The 20,363-nt window shown below is 41.9% G+C and overlaps 2 protein-coding genes across 3 annotated transcripts in view; both read left to right on the plus strand.

Moving 5' to 3' along the window:
• The first annotated feature begins 6,765 nt into the window (after window positions 1–6,765).
• Window positions 6,766–8,468, plus strand: LOC147227427 (uncharacterized). The gene is given in 3 exon segments (XM_086159134.1): window positions 6,766–7,110; window positions 7,192–7,444; window positions 8,323–8,468. Coding segments are annotated over 3 exon segments (744 nt in total).
• A 9,826-nt stretch (window positions 8,469–18,294) lies between these two features.
• The window catches only part of plch2a (phospholipase C, eta 2a), a 57,421-nt gene continuing 55,352 nt past the window's right edge, over window positions 18,295–20,363 (plus strand). Inside the window, exon 1 of one of the 2 annotated variants that reach the window (XM_086158846.1) lies at window positions 18,295–18,937. In XM_086158846.1, the coding sequence (XP_086014972.1) occupies window positions 18,697–18,937 (241 nt within the window). In that variant the 5' untranslated portion in view covers window positions 18,295–18,696. The remainder of the gene's footprint in view (window positions 18,938–20,363) is intronic. The other variant, XM_086158845.1, reaches the window with a different exon arrangement.

A 20,363-nucleotide genomic window follows, 5' to 3' on the forward strand; every position in this document is an offset into this window, starting at 1 on the left:
AATAATAACAGGCGGAGGGAAGGTGAAACTAAGTACTTGTCTTCACATAAGGGAGAGGGAATGAAATGTGGATTGATTTAAAAAAGTTAGGTTACAGAACCATCTCCTACCTCTGGAAACCCTGCTGATAAGTTGACATGATACCAAACTCTTATATATGACGCACCAAATGTTATGTGTGTGTATCTAGGTATGCGTGTGTCAGTGTGTGTTATTTTTGTGTGTGATTTCTCTCATGCCTTTGCTGCCCGTAGCAGGTGCTGGAAAATCTCAATAACCAGCTAGATAAAATTCTGTAGAATCGAACAAAATGTATTTATCTGACTTTTATATGTATTGTATATTTTGTGGTAATTTTACTGGTTTTCTAGTTTTTATTGTATTTTTGGATACTTTTATGTAATATTTCTTTATTTTACTTTGAATATATTTTTTAGTTGATCTTTAGTCATTTTATTGGCTTTCATTATTAAGTGTTGGTACTCTACATATCAGTGACTCCTGCGTTGTGCACCAGTGTAAATTGGTATGGACAAATTAATCTCTGATCTCATGACCTCATCAGTTACAGGGGTTGGAAGTCTGCCCAGCCTCCAGCGAGATTATTGTCGGCAGAAACCAAGCAGGGTCATTAAAGCAGTGGGGCTGGTGAGGCGGACCTCCACAGGCCATTGACTGCCTCGCCTGCAGGATTATTGACCAGCTACATATCCCATCTGTAGAAATTCGCTTCCCACCTCCCGCCATCCGTCAGCAGACCCTCCAGTACCATTGCATTTATTGCCAAACCTCTTTAGCTCGTAATGCAGCCACAACACAAACTGCAAACTGTGTTAGAGATCATAAAGAAGATATTAGCCAGTTGACAGGGTTAGATCCCGATGCTGTTTTGATGAATGTGCTTTCATATGGCTTATCAGTCAGGGTCTCTTTTCCCCCCACCGTCAGTTTCATTTCACCCTCTCTTTAATAAGGCTCGGGTTGTGGATGTGGCTCTTTGGTGATTTAGATAATTACTTTTTTTGATTGCCTGCCACCTTTGAAGAAATCTGCCCCGAATAGGTATTAAAGCTACTCTCTGTAAGAATGTGTGTGACGACCATGCGTAGAATTGTTTTTTCATTGCTGACTTTCTTTTGATGGTTGATTTTCAACTTGGTTTGGCTTTACCATGACACTTCTTTAAAATATTTTTACTAGGATTTTGATGTTATTTTTAATGGACCTATTGTTATGTGATGGGCCTATTGTTACTGGACCTCTGGTGCACAATACACACACTGCATCCATCACCAAGTCAACCCCTAATTGCATCATCCCCCCAGAAAGAAAGAAAGACACAAACAGTCTTATTTTGAAACGACTCAATTCCCCTCAGCCTTCGGGGATGATGCAGAACCTAGCCAAAAGTGGCATTTACATCTGCAAACAGATCTCTGAGTTAAACACTCAAAACATCCCCTCCCACTCCTTTTATTTACCGAATCAGAAAATACTATTGTTTTTTTCCTTCAAGGTCCAACCTCAGTGAGAGGCTTTTAGCATTGTATTTTATTAATTGGCTTACCCTGATGCTCTGTCCGAATTACTAAAAGGAACACTTTCTGTTTGAAACTGTTTAACATCAAATATGGATAGCAGACAAGGGATTTGGAAAAAGCGCGGGGAGGGAAATGTTATTTTCTGTTTTTCTCTTCTTCTCCTTGAAGTCTTTGACAAGGATGGATTTTTGAAAACAAGCCCAACAGACTTAGATTCCAGAACAGCAAAAGAATTGTTTCAATTGAACCTTGGGCTATTATTGCTATAAGGGACGGATGTTAACACATATAAATTACGTCTTTAAAAAAACACCCAGGAAGGACATTTATATTTTTATTTACATTTATAAAATATCCCAGTTGTGTGCATATTTTGGCATTTCAATGACAAAATCTGGGATCTGCTTTACACCCAACCGCTACAACCCATGTTGCTATATCTTTGCCTCTCATGAAGTATCATCTTTAGCCCGTCCGTGACAGACTGGGCCAGAAACTCTATATGTGAGTAACTTGAAATTATTGCCTTTGTGCTTTTCAAGCACAAACATGATTCACATCCGGGTGGACATGGTGGCACAGTGGCTACCGTGTTAGCCTGACAGCACAAAAATGAGTCTGTAGTGGAAATGGAAAATCAGGTTGGAGGAACTACATTTCCTGTGTTTTTTGGTACCAAAGCAAGGGGAGACTGCTTCGACTAATTCAAACATATTTGCATTGATATTTTGGGGACAGTGACATTTTAGCCAAATGTCAAGGTGTCATCAGTAGCAGTGTTTCAGTCTGCTGCACAACACTAAATGCGCTAATATTCGATTAGGAGCGTGTCTGAAGGTCCATATCAAAAGTATTAATAGGCTGAATGTTAGTTATGATCAATACCTTCAATTTAGTTAATTAGATACTAATTACGATTCATCAATACAACTCAAGAGAGGGGAAACCTTTTGCCGTCAACTGCCTCTAGTAACAAACTGCCCCTAATAATTAACATTATGTGGGATTAATACGTAGTTGTAGTGAGGTAGTGTGAAAAACATGTGCATCCTCAATGGTCACTAAACTGAAGTGCCATCACATTTAAAACCTTCAAACTATTGATGTTCTGGGCATCAGGGTAAAAATATGCTCTTCCAGTGCATGGCATCTGACAGCAACAGGATCAAAGTAGGGGTTCTGACACCCAGATACATCATGCAGTATGTACGAGGGGTCAGGACCTGCTGAAATCATATGACTTTAACAATTTAGAGAGAGAATGCCACATCAGATGCTGGGTCAGAAAGCAGCAAGGAGCAGTGGTTTTACCTTCACATACACACACACACACACACACACACACACACACACACACACACACACACACACACACACACACCTCACTTCCACTCATAACTTTGATACTGATGCAGAGGGACTGAAATACTTTAAAACCGATAAGGGACTATTTTAACTCTACTATGTCAGATAATGAAAAACATTTGTATTACGAAATTCCAGAAGTATACCATTGCTTTTTCCTAATTCATTAACTCATTAGAATCATTAGGTTGTAAACCTCATCTTAATTTTTGTGATATTTGGATCTATCCAAACTACCATATAGTAAAGCCCCTCCATAACTATTTGATATATAATAACTCCAATGAGGCTGAGGCTGAATTCTATAGGCCTTGAAACTACCCATGTTGTTCAAATATAAAGGATGTGGTTTATTCAGAAGATGGAGAAACAGTTTGGTTTTGTATCACTTTTATTTCCATTGTGTTTTTTTTTGTCTAACGAACAAATAAATAATTACATTACTGGATATGATGATACTCTTCAAACTATTCTGCTATGGATAATAAACCAAAGTGTAATACTCTGACAAAGTTTAGAATCTTTTACCCATTAATAAAAGCTCTTTTTTAGACAACCTTATAAAGACCAAGTATGACTGAGGGACACATTGCTATTTTTCAAACCCTGTCCCGAGCATGTTTGTGGAACTCTTTGAAATAATTGCCGACAAACGAAAAAGGACAAAGGCTGTCTCCAGAAGTTTCCATCCAAGGCAGCTCATTTGTCTGTGATCCAACATCAAGTTTTGCACTACGTGCACAATAGTGATCCGATCTCCCTCATTACAAGCAATGGCATCTAGGTTGTGTTCAGGCATTTACACAACAAAATGAAAAAAAACAGAGGGGTTCAGTTGGCAATAGGCGAGTCTCTCCATAGCAGGCAGCCAGGCAAACCTTTTACATACTGTGGCTTTTCATTAGAGTCTAAGTGTTAAGATGCAACCTAGAATCATCCTTTTGGGGGGTGGGGGAGTTCTTTGTGTCTTCAAGGGATGTCATGGCACTGAGATGCCAAGAACATTAGAACATGATGGATGTCAAGATGAAAAACACTCCTTGAGGATGAAAAATTACATTGTTACTTTGCTTACAGCACAGAGCTCTTTGGTGAAAAATCATTTTAAAAGCTGCAACAAATGGATTGAAGGTCGTTCCAAGTGTTTTTATTAAGTACCTCCAATCTCATGTAAATTTTAGAATTTTTGCGCTGTACTTCTCTTTGGCCACAGCAACTAAAACAAGTGTGTTCTTTGATTTAACCTGCTCCTTGAAAAATTTAATTTTATGGTGGACCTGGGAGGTCCTTTCACATCCATGTTTTAAGTACTGCCGTCTTGTATAATTCTTGGAGAAGCTGAGCAGCAGCAGCCAAAGGCCAAGATTAGACATGGCAGCTCATGGTTGCCAGAATGCAGATGCTGATGTGCAACACAGCTATCTTTAAGTGGTTTCATGCTGCAGGTGGACATATATTTATTGTAGGCACAGCTCCATGGCTGGTCATGTGATCAGGTTCTATTCTGAGAATCCTCCGCCGCTGGCTGCTGTTTGTTATGCTAATAGGTGTGATGATGATGATGGTGCTCTGAAGGGCAGGGGTGCGGTGGTGGTGGTGGTGCAGGTCAAGGATGAGGAAGGTCTCCATCTGGGGAGACTTCTTCATGCTTGATGGACCACGACTGCAGGGGGACACACTTGAAAGTGTAACCGAAGGAGCTTGTCATTTAATGGCTGCCAGGGGTTTTCTTGGTTTGGTTGTTGGAAAGTGAACATGAATCCTGTTTCACAGAGAAAAAGCTAGACTTAGCTTATCTTGCAATTTATTACACACACACACACACACACACACACACACACACACACACACACACACACACACACACACACACACATATATCATATACATATATATATATCTATGTATGTATACACACACACACACGTATACATTTTAATTATTCCATACATATGTATTATTAAAACTTTGAAAAAAGGTACTTCTATTTCCTCCAAGATTCATCCACTTTCTTATCACATCCACTTTATCCCACTCAAGTCATCTTCCTGTTCATTAACTCATCCTCCACTTGTGAACACCATCCTCCTATTCATCAATTCAATCAAACTTAATCTCTTCATATTCCTTATTGCCTCCTCTTCCTCCCCTCATCCTCCTCTACCTTATCTTACTTTTCCTCGCTCCTTCTGCTCACATCTAAACCCCTCCTTCAACCACAGTCCCAATTTCATCAAGCAATATTCTTCCTCACCTCAACCTCCTCAGCCCCCTCATCAACTTCTCCCTCTTTATCCTCCAGTTCTACCTCATCACCTTCCAATCATCTGCAAGTTGCTCTCCTCCCCCATTTCTCATCTCATTCATGTCGTGGCTGACGGTGCGATCTCACATGGGGTCATGTGTTTGGTCACAGTCATAAAACATTTGTCCTTATGGCAGACTATGTCAGATTATTGATGGACCAGATGATATAATCTGCCTGAAATTTGACATTTTTAATCTTTTATCAAATGTCAAACATCTTCTGCTCTATAAATATATTATGCCCCTTATTACATTTTTCATTCCTTCCGGTTTGTTATGAAGGGAAAGCATCTGGAATTCATTTTTGATTGTTTCTTCTTGATTCTGTATTGGTCTTTTAAATTTCTTGATGGTAGGGAAATAATCTTCAGACATTTTTGTCAAACTAGTTTTGACAAATTAATTGATTTGACTTCACACTTATATTAACATAATCATTTCAGATTTTTAGGTAATTTATAGGTTTTCTTTATGATTGGCATTTTATTAGTTTTTTGCATCATGCAAATTCCAGCCATTGAAAACTTCCCTGTTCCCTTTTAATCTTGTGGACTCCGGTCAACCTACTCAATAATGAAACAGATAAAACACATTTTACATCCACATGACTGGGATTTAGTTGTGAACATTGAAAACCTTTCATGCATTAAACAGAAATGTTGTGCATGTGCATGGGAGTGCATGACAGTGCAAGAGGGCGTGATAAACTCTACAGACTGAGTTGCTCTGCCCCTAATATGTCCTATGTCCATGTAATATCATGCTGTTATTTATAGCAGCCAAAGCACACACACACACACACACACACACACACACACATACACACACACACACACACTGTCTCTCTTAGTCTCTTTCTGATCCTTGGGGCGGTAGATTTTGTCTTTGCTTCTTCTGTCTCTGGTGGGTTTGAGTAGTTCACTTCAAAACTAGGGGCAGAATATGAAGTAGTGCTGTGTTGTCCTGCCTCAACCCTCATATTAAATCCAGGACAGTGTTCTTGCTGTCAGTACTGAAGCATCCTTGCTGGGAATTTGGAGTTTTGATGAGCAGCTTTTCATGTCAAAGAGGATTCAGTGGTTATTCTTCCTGTGGGAGGATCACCAGATGCAGAGGTGGGATAAACAGATGCTGATTTGATTTGTATTTTAATAACTACAGCGTTGAAAAATAGCCTTCTGTGATCATTCCATTATAGCCCATTAGTTCTTCGGTTTGAATTTAAACGAACTTCCAGTGAGTCTCTTACTTTTGATCTGTCACTCAGTTTCTGTGATTATTCTATCAATATTTTTCATTAGATCAGTTTGTCACAGATACATATAGGACCTAATCTGGGCAAGTCACAAAAGATTAAAATACAGCTTTGAATTGCATGCCATCAATGATAGTGTCCCCTTCTTGAGCTGCCACCTTATCGTGGTCGAGGGGTTTGCGTCCCACTGATCCTAGGAGCTATGTGGTTGGGGGGCTTCATGCCCCTGGAAGGGTCACCCAAGGCAAACGGGTCCTGGCTGAGGGTCCAGGCAAAGCGCATCTCAGAACACCACCCATGTGGACAAAAGAATCTGGACCCAGTTTTACCCAGCCTGGACACGGGTCACCCCCCCCTCCCCCGGAGCCAGGCCCAGGGGTGGAGCTTGATGGTGAGCGCCTGGTGGCCGGGCCTGCACCAATGGGGCTCAACCAGGCGCAGCCCGAAGGGATGACTTGGTCCACCCATGGAAAGGGCCAAGGGAGTTGGGTGCTGTGTGAGTTGGGTGGTGGCCGGAGCAGGGGACTTTTGCAGTCTGACCCTCGGCTGAAGAAGCTGGCTCTAGGGACATGGAATGTCCCTTCTCCGGTGAGGAAGGAGCCCGAGCTGGTGTGCGAGGCTGAGAGATTCCGACTAGATAAAGTTAGACTCACCTCAATGCACAACGTGGAGTCTGGTACCAGGCCTCTCTCTTCTGACTGTTTGTGGCCATGCAACCAACAGCGACATACAGGTTCGGTGGTCAACAAGGCAAAAACCCGAGTGTGGGAGGAATTCGGGGAGACCATGGAGAACAACATTTGGTGGGTGTCAAGGAGATTCTGGTCCACCATCCAGCAGCTCGGGAGAGGGAAACAGTGCTCCCTCAACACTGTGTCCAGTGGGAGCGGGGCGCTGCTGACCTCAACTCGAGATGTTGCAGATAGGTGGAGGTAATATTTCTGAGACCTCCTCAATCCCGTCAAAACGGCTTCCAGTGAGGAGGCAGAGCTGGGGGACTCTGGAGCAGACACACCTATTTCCGGGGCTGAAATTACTAAAGCAGTCAAAAAGCTCTTCAGTAGCGGGGCCCCAGGGGTGGATGAGGAGCCTCAAGGCTCTGGATGTTGAAGGGCTGTCCTTGCTGACATGCCACTGCAGCATTGTGTGGATTTCAGGGACAGTGCTGCTGGACTGGCAGACCGGGGTAGTGATCCCCCTTTTTTAAAAAGGGGATCTTAGGGTGCATTCCAACTACAGGGGTATCACAGTCCTCAGCCTCCCTGGTAAGGTGTATTCAGCAGTGTTGGAGCAGAGGGTCCTTGAGGGGGCATGGGAGTTTGCCCAACCAGTTCACATATGTTCTGGAGAACGTATTCGACTGTGTTCCACGGACAATCTGTGGGAGATGCTCCGGGAATATGGGATACTGAACCTCATAATACGGGCTGTTCAGTCCCTGTATGACTGGTGTTGGAGCTTGATCCCTTTTGCCAGTTGTAAGTCAAACTTGTTTCCAGTGAGAGTTAGACTCTGCCAGGGCTGCCCTATGTCACTGATTCTGTTCATAACCTTCATGTAATTTCTAGAATTTCTAGGTGCAAGCAGGGAGTTGAGGGGATCTGGTTGGGTGGCCACAGGATCGAGTCTCTACTTTTTGCAGATGATGTGGTTCTGGTGACTTCATCAGTCCATGATCTCCAGCTCTCACTGGAACGGTTTGCACCTGAATGTGACGGCCAGGATGAGGCTCATTACCCCCAAACCCGAGACCATGGTTCTCAACCAGAAATAGGTGGAGTGCCCACTCCGGGTCGGGGAAGAGGTCCTGGCTAAAGTGAAGGCATTCGAATATCTCTGGGTCTTGTTTTCGAGAGGCAAGGATGGAGTGGGAGATCGAAAGGCAGATCGGGGCAGCATCTACAGCAATGCAGACTCTGTCCTGGTCTGTTGTGGGAGCTGAGCCAGAAGGCGAGTCTTTCACTTTACCGGTCGATCTACGTTCCCACGCTCACCTATAGACACAAGCTGTGGGTAGCGACCGAAAGAACGAGATCACGGATGCAAGAAGCTGAAATGACTTTTCTCTTCAGGGTGGCTGGACTCTGCCCAAGAGATAGGGTGAGAAGTTCAGCCATCTGGGTGGGGCTCAGAGTAGAGTTGCTGCTCCTCTGCATAGAGAAGAGTCAGATGAGGTAGCTCGGGCATCTGGTCAGGATGCCCCCTGTGAGGCCACAGGGAAGAAGAGACACGCTTGCAAGACTATGTCTTGAGGCTGGCCTGAGAATGCCTTGGAAGCCCCCTAGAAGAGCTGAACAATGTGACTGGGAAGAGGGAAATCTGGGCCTCACTGCCCCGGCTGCTGCGCCTGCGACCCAACTTCAGAAGATGTATGGAGGGATGGATGGGCAGTGATTGTGTGAACAGAAAACACAACAAAGCCACACATCCAAAGGGGAAAACTCAAATTTTATTTGAACCCACAACTTGAAATATTTAGAAATAACCAAAGTCCAAAAGGAGGAAAGCCTCCAAACTATTTTTGAAAAAGATAAAAGATGAAGGACAAATTAACTGTTAATACCTGATAGTCAGGATAAAGCTGGTATGTTCTTGACCCCAAACTTCTCTTTTCAGTAGCTAAAAGGATTTCTTTTAATTCATAATCCAATATGTTTATCTGAACAATATTTTAAAAAATCCTCAAAATTTGTTTCCATGGCCAAAATATGAATCCTAGATTGATGGCAGGTTGCATACCGAAGCCACTCTGAAAAGCCTACCATTTGAAATTGTGGGCGTCCTTGGTTTTCTATAATACATTTCCTTGTAAAAAAAAAAAAAAAAAACTAAAATAAAATGCAGATTTATATATTCGCCTTTTTGAAGTTGCCATGGATGTTTCAACAAAGCCTGGTTGTCGCTGTCCGTGGTGCTAAAATCCCCACATGCACAGCTAAGTTCTCGGACACTTTCTCTCATTAGACAACAAACGTGCAGCATATCTTGATGCCCCACCCGTCACCCGTGGGGAGGGCTCCCTCTGCTCATCAGCACTGAGCAGACCTGAAGGTCACCTGGGGCATACACTGTAATGGTCAAGTGGTCGTGACCCCTCAACAATTGTGAGACTCCTGAGACACTTAGTGACGTCGGCTGGGGCAATACAACAAAAGGGGACATCTCTGTAAGAGAAATTAGCCTCCTGGGTTTTGGCCTACTTTCCTGCAGCTGACACATCGATTTACTGTCAACAGGTTCAACTTGATGTATGTTTAATGTATGCCATTAAGAAGGTGTCCAGTGTGTTCCACCTAGAGATCCTTTGTTCTGGGCAATTCTGTTCAAATTTAATAGCTTTTATTTTCTGAATAACTTAGGGCTTTGCTTCAATTTTCTTGTGTTGAATTTGGAAAAATAGTTGAATGGCTGACATGGTATGGCTGCACGGTGGCGCAAAGGTTTTATTCTTCTCCATCACAGCAAAAAGGGCCTTGGTTCGATTACAACAGGAGTTCATTGGACACCCTAAACTCCACAGACATTTGAATAAACAAGTAAATGGTTGAATAACTCTACAGGTTGCCCTCTGATTGACCGGGGATTGGCCCGAGGATAAATCCTGCCTCCTGCCTTTTATTTACTGGGATTCACTCCAGCCCCCAACCACAGGGCTCTTTGATTGACTAGCAACTGCCCAGGATGTAACCCCACTTTCAGTTAATTGGCCTCATTGGCAGTATCTACTCCATTAAAATCTTTTAATTTTTTTTTAAAATCGTGACAAATTAACTCAAAACAGAATATGCAAGACCAAAAAAGATTGAAAAGCCAAAGGGGCAATGAATCTCCATCACTATTATCTTTGTGATTGTGACATGAAAATTGGAGAGCCGTTTACCCTCAGGGTATTTTATTTTGTTGTGTTACACACTGGAGGCCCCAGAGCCAATATCCATTTTCATCCACTGTCTGGATTTTCCCTGGAGGAGAGGTTTTGCTGTGGTAATGGCGGTGACCTATGGCGATGACCAGACCCCTCGCATGTCTGGGGAAACATGAAAACCTCAGAAAAAAAAATAGAGTGCTTCCTCCAGCCACAAGAAACAAACTGAAAATTATGAAAATGAGACAAAAAAAAAAAGCTCAACATTTCGGAAAACATGTTTTCCTGTGGGATTATTCAAAACAGCCTGTAACATAAGATCTAAAAGTGAGTCACTGTGATCACAGTGAATCTTCAGTAAAATACAAGACAATATGAATCATGGCACTGAAATGAAAGGAATTGCAGTCTGAGTCCCATATAAGAATATTCCACTTGGTTTTGAAATTTAGATCAAAATTTAGGAGACAATATATTTAAACAAGGATGGAATGACTTAATAATAATAACTCCCATACATCTCAAGACTTTGAAAAGATTTGGGAAAGACTCATGGAAAACTATTATCTCTCACCAGCTCTCATCTAAAGACTTGCTTTTTTAGTTTGGAGTCAACCTGAGATTTAACAAAGACTTTGAATCTTACATGGTCACTATTTAAAGGAATACAACCCGATCCTTCCAGCAATTTTCCCACCATGCAGTGTATTCACCAGATATTTGCAGAGTGTCTGCTATTTACGTCAATTGCTCTTCCTTCTCCTCTTGGTCGCGGTTTGTTGAGAGTTGACTTTGTACAAGCAGCTAACACATCGATTTACTGTCAATGGGTTCAACTTGATAAATGTTTAATGCCGGCCATTAATAAGGTGTCCTGTGTGTTCTGGCTAGATATCCTTTGTTCTGGGCAATTCTGTTCAAATTTAATAGCTTTGTTTTCTGAATAACTTAGGACTTTGCTCCAATTTTCTCGTGGTGAATTTGGAAAAATAGTTAAATGGCTGACATGGTATGGTAGCACAGTGGGGCAAAGGTTTTGCACTTCTCCCTCACAGCAAAGAGGTCACTGGTTTAATTCCAACAGGGGCTCATCCTAAAATCCACAAACATTTGAATTAACAAGTAAATGGTTGTACTACTCTTCAGGTTGCTCTCCGATTGACTGGGGATTCGCCCGAGGATAAATTCCGCCTCCTGCCTTTTGTGTACTGGGATTGGCTCCAGTCCCAATTGCATGGCTCTGTGATTGAAAAGCAACTGCCCAGGATGTAACCCAACTTTCAGTTCATTGGCCTCAATAAATTTCCTGAAAATTGGAAACCAATTAACAAAATAATATATAAGTATCTACTCCAATACAATTTGTCCATTTTAAAAAATTGTGACAGATTAACTGTTGAAACTGTTGTTGCAAAACAAAATTTGCAACAACAATAAAGGTTGAAAAGCCAAAGGGGCAATGAATCTCCGTCACTTATCTTGGAGATTGTGACACAAATCTGTTCTACTCATAGCTCAACCATTCACTCCTCTTTCCAGAGGAGGACCATCCAGGCCGTTAACAAAACTGTCACTGCCACCTGGCACCAATACCACTCTGGTGACTGTTTGTCTACCAGGTTTCCTGCTTCCAGTCTCGTTACTGCTCAATAATAGGCTGTTGTTTGTGTTATGTCACTGTTAGACTGAAAGACAAAGAAAGCGCCAGACTACGAAAGGCTAATCTAAAACTATCAGATTATCACCCTATACTTGATGACCAAGATGATAAGAGCATGCTGCAACGCATGAGTTTTTCTTACGGCTGCTAATTCTAAGTCTGTGAACCTGTGAAAACTGCTTGTAGTAAGCTCAGCATAAATTATTTTTAAATTGGAAACAAATATTAAATATGTGCAGGAGGGTAGGTCGATCAGTTGTTAACACTGTTGACTGTTTTCTGTTTTCAATCCATTGCCTGACTGGGCCTTTCTGTGTTGAGGCTTCATACTCTCCATATGTGTGCATGGGTATTCTCCAGGTTCTCCATCTTCTTCCCACAGTCCAAACAGTGGAATATATATATATATATATGTATATATATGTATATATATGTATGTATATATATATATATATATATATATATATATATATATATATATATATATATATATATATATGGTCCGTGAGTCTGCAGTGATGCAGACTCTGTACCGGTCTGTCGTGGTGAAGAAGGAGCCGAGCCAGAAGGTGAATCTCTCACTTTACCGGTTGAACTATGTGCCTGCCCTTATCTATGGTCACGAGCTAAGGGTAGTGACCGAAAGAACAAGATCACGGATACAAGTGGCTGAAATTAGTTTTCTCTGCAGGGTGGCTGAACTCTGCCTAAGAGATAGGGTGAGAGGTCCAGCCATCTGGGAGGAGCTCAGAGTAGAGTTGCTGCTCCTTCACATAGAGGCGTCAGATGAGGTGGCTCAGGCATCTGGTCAGGATGCTCTCTGGATGCTTCACGGGGGATGTATTCCGGGCACGTTCGTCTAGGAGATGTGCCCCCATGTGGCACCGTTCATGTCGGATTTCGTGTTTGTGTCCTCTTTTTTACATTACGTGTACAACGTTCCCTCTAAACTGCGTAGTTGCGCAATCACGCAATGGTCTGGCATTCACAGCGTACAGCGAAAAAAACCCACACAGACCCAAAAATCGACATGTACGTAAGAGCCGCATGTGGAAGAGGAGGCCACAGGTAAGACTCAGGACAGGCTGGAGAGACTATGTCTCTTGGCTGGCCTGAGAATGTCCTGGGATCCCCCAGAAGAGCTGGATCATGTGGCTGGGGAGAGGGAAGACTGGGCCTCTGCTCTGGCTGCTGCAACCGCAACCCAACTGGATAAGCAGCGGAAGATGGATGGATGAATACACATATAGTATTACAAAGCTGCAAATAGGAACACTAAAAGAAGCAGCAAAATCACCTCCTAATTATCAAGGTACAACCTAACTCAACAAACCCAAACTGACACAAATGTCCTAATCGCGATTATTCACTTGGTTCTGAAATTTCCTTTTTTTCGCGTGAACTTGAATGTGACAGGGGTTAGTTCCTCTTGCTTACTGTTAAGTGATGCGCTGAAAACATGACGTCGTAGGCCGCGATGCACTTGCAACAGAGCCGAGAGAGAAGCGGCGTTTTCATAGTGTTGTGCCATCTCCCACTTAAGAGGGTACAACCTGACTGAAAAAGCCCAAGATTTCATATCCCTATAGGTATTTTACTCCCCATTTCTTTTTGCCATGATTATTTAGTCTAGGTTTTAGATTTACTATTTTTTGGCGTGAGCCTGAATGTGACAGTAGGTAGGTGCTGTGAAAACATGGCGCCAAAACATGGCGCCAAATGCTACGTTTGTCACTGAGCCAAGAGATGAGCGGGGTTGCCGTTGCCTTATGTTGAGTCAAAACTTATGGGTTGTCCCGTTCGAAGCAGAATTCCGCATCTTTGTCAGAGGTCACACTAATTTGCTACTGGGATGCCGCAACCTGTCAGCTTTCACGATTCCGCCCACCTGTTGTACTTGAGCGATAAGACGTCAAAGATCCACATTTATGTGACGTGGAACAAAATCCGGAAACGACACGTTCGACCGCACATCCTTTGTGAAAACAGTATCACAAAATGTCGGCCCGGCGACAAAAACCTCATACCCCACAGTCATGGTAAGTTTTTTATTCTTATTTTTCTGATTGGCCTTAGTTACTCCACCGTTATGATTCGGTTAGCCCAAATTTCGATGAGAAAGCCGGAGTGTTTCTTGTCCGCCTCTCAGTTTAAATTCCGGCAGTCGTTACATCGCTCGGGTTTACTTAATTTTGAACACATGCACTTTTCGGCATTTATCGAGGTTTGGAATATCGAGGAATTCGTCACTGGAGTTCGAATGTGTCTTGTGCGGTTGCCCAGAAGGTGACTGCTCATTGGTTGACGCACAAGACATGGCGGTGGTTCCGGACGGGTCTCCGAATCCGCGCTCATCCGTGTCCCCCCCGGGCCCTTTGTGTGATTACAGATAAAACACGGTGGTGTTCTATATGGCTGCGTTTCTACACTGCTGCAGGTGATAGCGACCTAAATTTGAAGCGCCTCAAGGCACGGCAGCAGCTTACTGTATCTGGTCGGGGGAGGAGGAGGAGAAGGGTAGTGGTGGTGGTGGTGGTGGTGCTTCAACTTAAAGCTTTGTTATTATTACTTGCTAGCAAATACTGATTATCTGCAAAATACTGATTAACAACAATTTCCTTCGGGATTAATAAAGTTGTTCTCATCTTATCTTACCTTATCTCCCTGATAAGACATCCATGTATAAATAGACAGCAGACAACAGCAACAACGTCAGGGATAGCAATGGGCAACCTCAAAGAACAGTTAGGGCAAAAAATACACAACCAGAACTAAACGACAATATAAATAGAGTGACAAAAATAAATAGCAATTAATAAAACAAACAAATGTAGGCAGGACGTGTGCGGGCTGGGACAAACAAGGATAAGAGAAACAGCAGAGTTAGTGCATGACAAATGAATGGGTGGGGTAGTGAGTGTGGTAGGGTAGTTAAGTTGTGGAAGCAGCACAGATGCACTCAGGTGACTGGTTAGAATTGTGTGCCATCCAGACTACTTTTCAACAGTCTGATGGCCATGGGCACATATAATGTGTGTGTGTGTGTGTGTGTGTGTGTGTGTGTGTGTGTGTGTGTGTGTGTGTGTGTGTGTGTGTGTGTGTCTCTCTCTCTCTCTCTGTCTGTCCGCGCGACACGCACAGACTAAGTCAAATACAAACATGCATTAATAAATTTTTCCCTTCAACAGCTTAAATCAAGGGTTCCACCAGGAAATCATCTTCCTCCACTGACTTTATTCTCTGTAGCTCAGGGGAGGGCACACTTTGGTTCAGGGGCCATGTTGACTTTTAGAATTTGACAGATGGGCCAGGTCAGCATAAGATGCAATATATATAAAAAAACATGTTAGGAGTATGTATCAAACACAAACTGAAAAGAGCATTCATGTGTGTCAGTATGTCCACAGTAAAGGCTGAATCACAAAAACAAACTGTCATTCAGTTCAGGAAAATTGTTAATGTTCTTAAGTAGCTCCAAACATGTAAATAATCTCCTGTTTGAGCTCCCTAACTCGTTGACATGCTCTCCCCAAACTTAACCAGCGGACATTAGACTGGTAAAGCACATCCCTTTGATAAGCATCGATCTCTTCAAGAAAATTAATAAACTGAGGATGGTGAAGTCCCCTCGCTTGAGTAAAGTTAACAAGTTTCACAACTGGTTTCACTTAGTGGTCCAGGTGCAACACAGATTTAGAATTGCTTCCTGGTTAATTATGCAGAGTAGGAAAATTACCTCCTGCTCAGGGTTGTCCTCTTTCACACTGTCCTGGATTCTTTTGAGCAGCCTGACTTTTTTTCACAATCAGATTTGGATATCCATCTGTGTTAACGTTGGCGAGCGCAGTCCAAGGTAGCTTGTGCCTCTTTATTACCGCTGACACACTGTTACATAAATCCTCTCTCTGAGCTTTTCTTTTTGGGCATTCCATAGCCAAAAATGCAGTTATCTCTGAAATGTTATTAATCTCTCTGATTATAATTAAAATCTGAGCGGTGTCCTATATGTCATTGCTTTTGTCCAGTGCCAAAGGATATTATTTAAATGACCCCGCTTTTTTGTTTGGCTTGCTTGTTAAGTGTTCGTCATTTACTTCAACACAGTGGGTCACTGATAAGCTAATTTTTTCAAATTTGTTCTTGCTCTCAGGACATAAAATACTTGGTGTCTCTACGATGCCCTCTTTGAGAAACTCCCCTTTGGTGAAAGGCTTGTTGGCTTTTGCTAATTTGAATGCCAGTAAATAACTTGTCTTCGTGGTTGATTCTTGGATGGACGTTGTTTGGATAAAGGTGTTTTCTGAGCTGTGGTAGCCTTCCGCTCTTGCATTGACAGGTTGTTGGCGTTATTAGCATGCTAGGTGGAAAAGTGACGGCTGATGTTGTATTCCTTTAAAATTGCAATAGTTTCTTAGCAAATAAGACATACAGTCTTTGACCAAACGTGTGTAAAAAAGTATTTAGGTGTCTGTTCCTTATTAAACACTTGGCACTCATCGTCGACTTTTCTTTTCTTTGACATTGCTGCAAATGGGTTCTGAGCAGTAGAACACTGATAACAGGAAGTTGCTGGGGCTCTGCAAAATCAGGTCTCTGCACCTAATGCGCCACCTGGTGGTAAAATGCCTGTCATTACAAATCAAAATCAAATGAATGTAATCATTCAATCATTCACATCAAGTATGAAGTATGTACCAATCTTTGGTGGGCTGGATTAAAAAAACAATGGGCCGGATGTGGCCTACGGGTCAGGTTTGCCCACCCCTGCTTTTCTATCACACCAACTTATTTCATGTCCTCTTCACTGCATCTATAAATCTCCTATTCAGTCTTCCCCTGGGCCTCATGCCTGGCCGTTCCAGAGGAATCTAACTAATACATGGTTTTGCGTTGATGTGGTGCTTTGAGCTAGAAGTGCTTCAGTGACATGAAAACACCTTCTTGCAGAATGTGCAAACTACTTTGTCAATTGATTGTCCTGTCTTTGTTTTTTTGGACTCAAATGTAGCATCCAGAAACCCCGTAGGTCATTAAGAGTACTCCATCTTGATCAAGACAATCTTTCCACCAGATAGTGTTGGAACATCAATTCGTGCTAGTGATTGGAATGTTTTTTGATTTGATTCATTGTGTGCTGTGCATGTGTTATTTGCACTATAACCAATTAATCATACAAATTGATTAATCTGGCTGAACACATCAATTTAGACAGCCCTATTGTTACTATATTGAGTTGGACTTTCTAGGTGATAAGAATTTTTAAATTTAATTTTCATTTTTTGGAAGAAATTCTTAATTAAGTTTTGAGGCAATTTCTTGTGGGCGTCATAAAAAAGAAAATCTTCAAAGGCAATTGCCCACTCACACTTTTCAAAACATCAAAACATGTATGAGGTGAGCTGTGAAAATGGCACGTTTGCAAAGATGTTAAAACAAACCAAGTATTTGATGTATTCATGATCGATTATGACAGTCGGACAATGTTTATGAACAGTGCGTGTGTGTGTGTGTGAATTCGAGTGTTCTTGTGACTCCAGGCTGGTCAGGCTGACTCACGCTAGGGCTGCACCATTGTCCTCGCACCCTTACCGTGTCCTGATGGAGCTCACTGTCAAACTGATCCCAGCTGCTCCCTGGAACTGTGGTCCCATCGTTGAAGAGATGTTTCAAATTGGACTGGAGCTGTTGCTGACTATATCAAATCTTCTCACATTTTTAGGAGAACAAAGAATAACCAGGGTTGATACACTTCCTTATATGCCATATCATCTTATTCAGCTGTATTTTTTTCATATTTAGGTCGATATCTAATCCAGTATAGAAATTTCAGCGGTAGAAAGTGGCATGTTTCATACCTTTGCGTTAGTTTTATGATACTATTGTGGTTATTTTCTCATAACCTGACTTTAGTATTTTTTTTCACAAATCATTTTCCGATGATGTTTTGGAAAAATATTTTTCTTTAAGTAAAAAAGAATTAAAGGTTTTTCCTGGTCAGTTCTTGAGGGTTTATGTGTAATTATCATACTCAACAGTTAACAAACTTGTTTTCTTTGTGTGGGCATATCTGTACAGTGTTCTTGAGTGTCAAGAAAGGTGCCTTCAACCCAATTGCATTATTAGTTTTATTATTATTATTATTATTATTTTTATTAAATGGTAGACTCATCACAACCTCAATCAATTCATGGGTTTTCAGACATTTTGAATAAGCCCAATTTATTGATGAGGAAACAAGTTACAAAACAAATATGAAATTAACCTGTTAATAGAATAAAAAAAATCAAATCAAGTATGTATATCAAGTAGATCAAGCGTAAGAATGGTAAATGCAACTCCATGGTGCCCCGCCTGGCGGGCCTCATTCCATTTCACTCCACAAATCTCTGGTCCTGGATTAGAGTTTCTAGGGGATTTAGGATCTGCTAGTCCGACACATGCTGCACAGTTTGTGTCATCTCTCTGGAGAAGCCAGTAGTTCTGTCCTCAGTGACCCACTGCTAGAAGAAAGACGTTTCAAAGGGATGGCAATGTTGACTTTCTGTAAAAGAAAGTGATATTGAAAGAACAAGGGTCCAGGATTATTGAGTTTGGAGAGTGAGAGGAATTGTCTTCATAACGCCGTCCTTCAATTGAAGCTGATGCAGGATTAGCTACACCTTCAGCTGAGGTAGTTTTGTTTTGGTGATCCAAGTTATTCCAGATGAGCTCCCGCAAGAAAGGCGGCCTCTTTTCCATTGGTCCCATGTCCTCGGTTCTGATGAGCTCGGCCACTGGGGACCTGCCAGGGCCCCCTGCCAAAGGTGCCTTCTCTTCCGAGGGGCATGAGGACAAGGAGAAATATGGCAGCAAAGAGCAGCTGACTCCCTCCCTCGTCGTGGAGGAGTACTTCTGGATCGGCAGCAGCATCGTGGCCTTTTCAAAGTGGAGGCTTGGATATGTCGGTGAGCGGCTGTAAAACTCCTGTCACAGAGTACTGCTGTGCCAAATCCTCTCAGATTTCCCCACAGATGGGTGGGAGCTTGTATCTTACTGAGATTTAGTTAATTTTTTGAAAAGTACTATACACTATATAACAGTCAATTTCCTTTTTCCCCCTTTTTGGGGGGAAAATTCTATAGCTTTCATAGAAATATGAACTCTGAATTGTTTTCTCCACAATACCAGCATATCTGAATATGTTCTTGACATCAGCAATGTGCAAAAGGGGAGCTTTAAACCAATTAAAATAAAATGATAAATTACCCCAAATTGACCTTTTGAAGCTTTGAGAGATTAAAAGGGAAATATTTTGTACTGACAAGAGTATTAGGACTAGGAACAGGAAGAAGAGGGAAAAGTACAATGATATCAATTATATATTTAAGGGTCAGAGCACTGATATTTTGTCAGCTGTTTTTCGCTGCTAAAGCATGACTCATTATCCTTTAGACCACCCATTAATTCATGTTCCGTATTTTTATACAATTACCTCTAGATGTTTTTGTCAGCATTGTGATCAAGTCTTTCCTCTGGGTGGAACTGCTCATGATAAGGCTCTTGGTTTGTCATCAGATTGAGTTGTGATTTGTGGAAAGAGATTCACCTGTTGTTGCACAAGGCTGTGTGGATATGCGCGTGCCTGTTTGTTTGTGTGTGCATGCTCGTTTGTTTGTGTGTATGCGTGCATGTTTTGCTGCAGCATATGGCCTCTAGACAATCCCTCCTGCTTAACCTGTTGCCCTCATGGCCCATACTCTGAATCAGTCTTGAGTCACGTCACTGCTGTGGTGCCTGGTATCCGCCCCCTCACCTGTTTGATACCGTGCAGGTGGTCATCAAACACCAGCTGTTCCCGCAACAGTATTTACATGTTCACTTGTCACATTGAGTTTTTGGCATCTTTTTTTTACGTGAAAAATGAGACAGTTGTTTTCTGAAGTGCCAGTTACCTTTGCCCCGTATCGGCTTATTTTCCAAATCCTGAAAATGAGAAAGGAGTGACTTTAAAATCAGGAGTTTTGAATGGGAAAAAAATTACTTAACTGAGAAAGGGGTGGCCTACAAGGTGTTACATCCGTCCAAAAATCATACTGTCTGTTTTCAATGAATGATTACTCTGGATGGTAATGGAGCTGTTCACATATGGAGTTGGACAACCACTCACCCTTGTATAGGTTATAGTCTTCAGTTAACCAATTAACTTGTGTTTTTTTGGTCTAAATAACAAAATGCCGAGAAAACATTTTATGTTCATCAAGAAATAACATGAAAATAACAAATACTAACCCAATTTGACAGAGAAGTACTCAGAGGCAGTGACAATAAAGGAGATAAGGAATGAATTTCTTAGAAGTGTTCATAAAGAGGTATCAAACAATTTGAACTTAA

Source organism: Fistularia commersonii, chromosome 14 (assembly GCF_037954325.1).
Source record: "Fistularia commersonii isolate RoL2024-O1a breed Wild chromosome 14, RoL_Fcom_v1.0, whole genome shotgun sequence".
Classification (NCBI taxonomy): domain Eukaryota; kingdom Metazoa; phylum Chordata; class Actinopteri; order Syngnathiformes; family Fistulariidae; genus Fistularia; species Fistularia commersonii.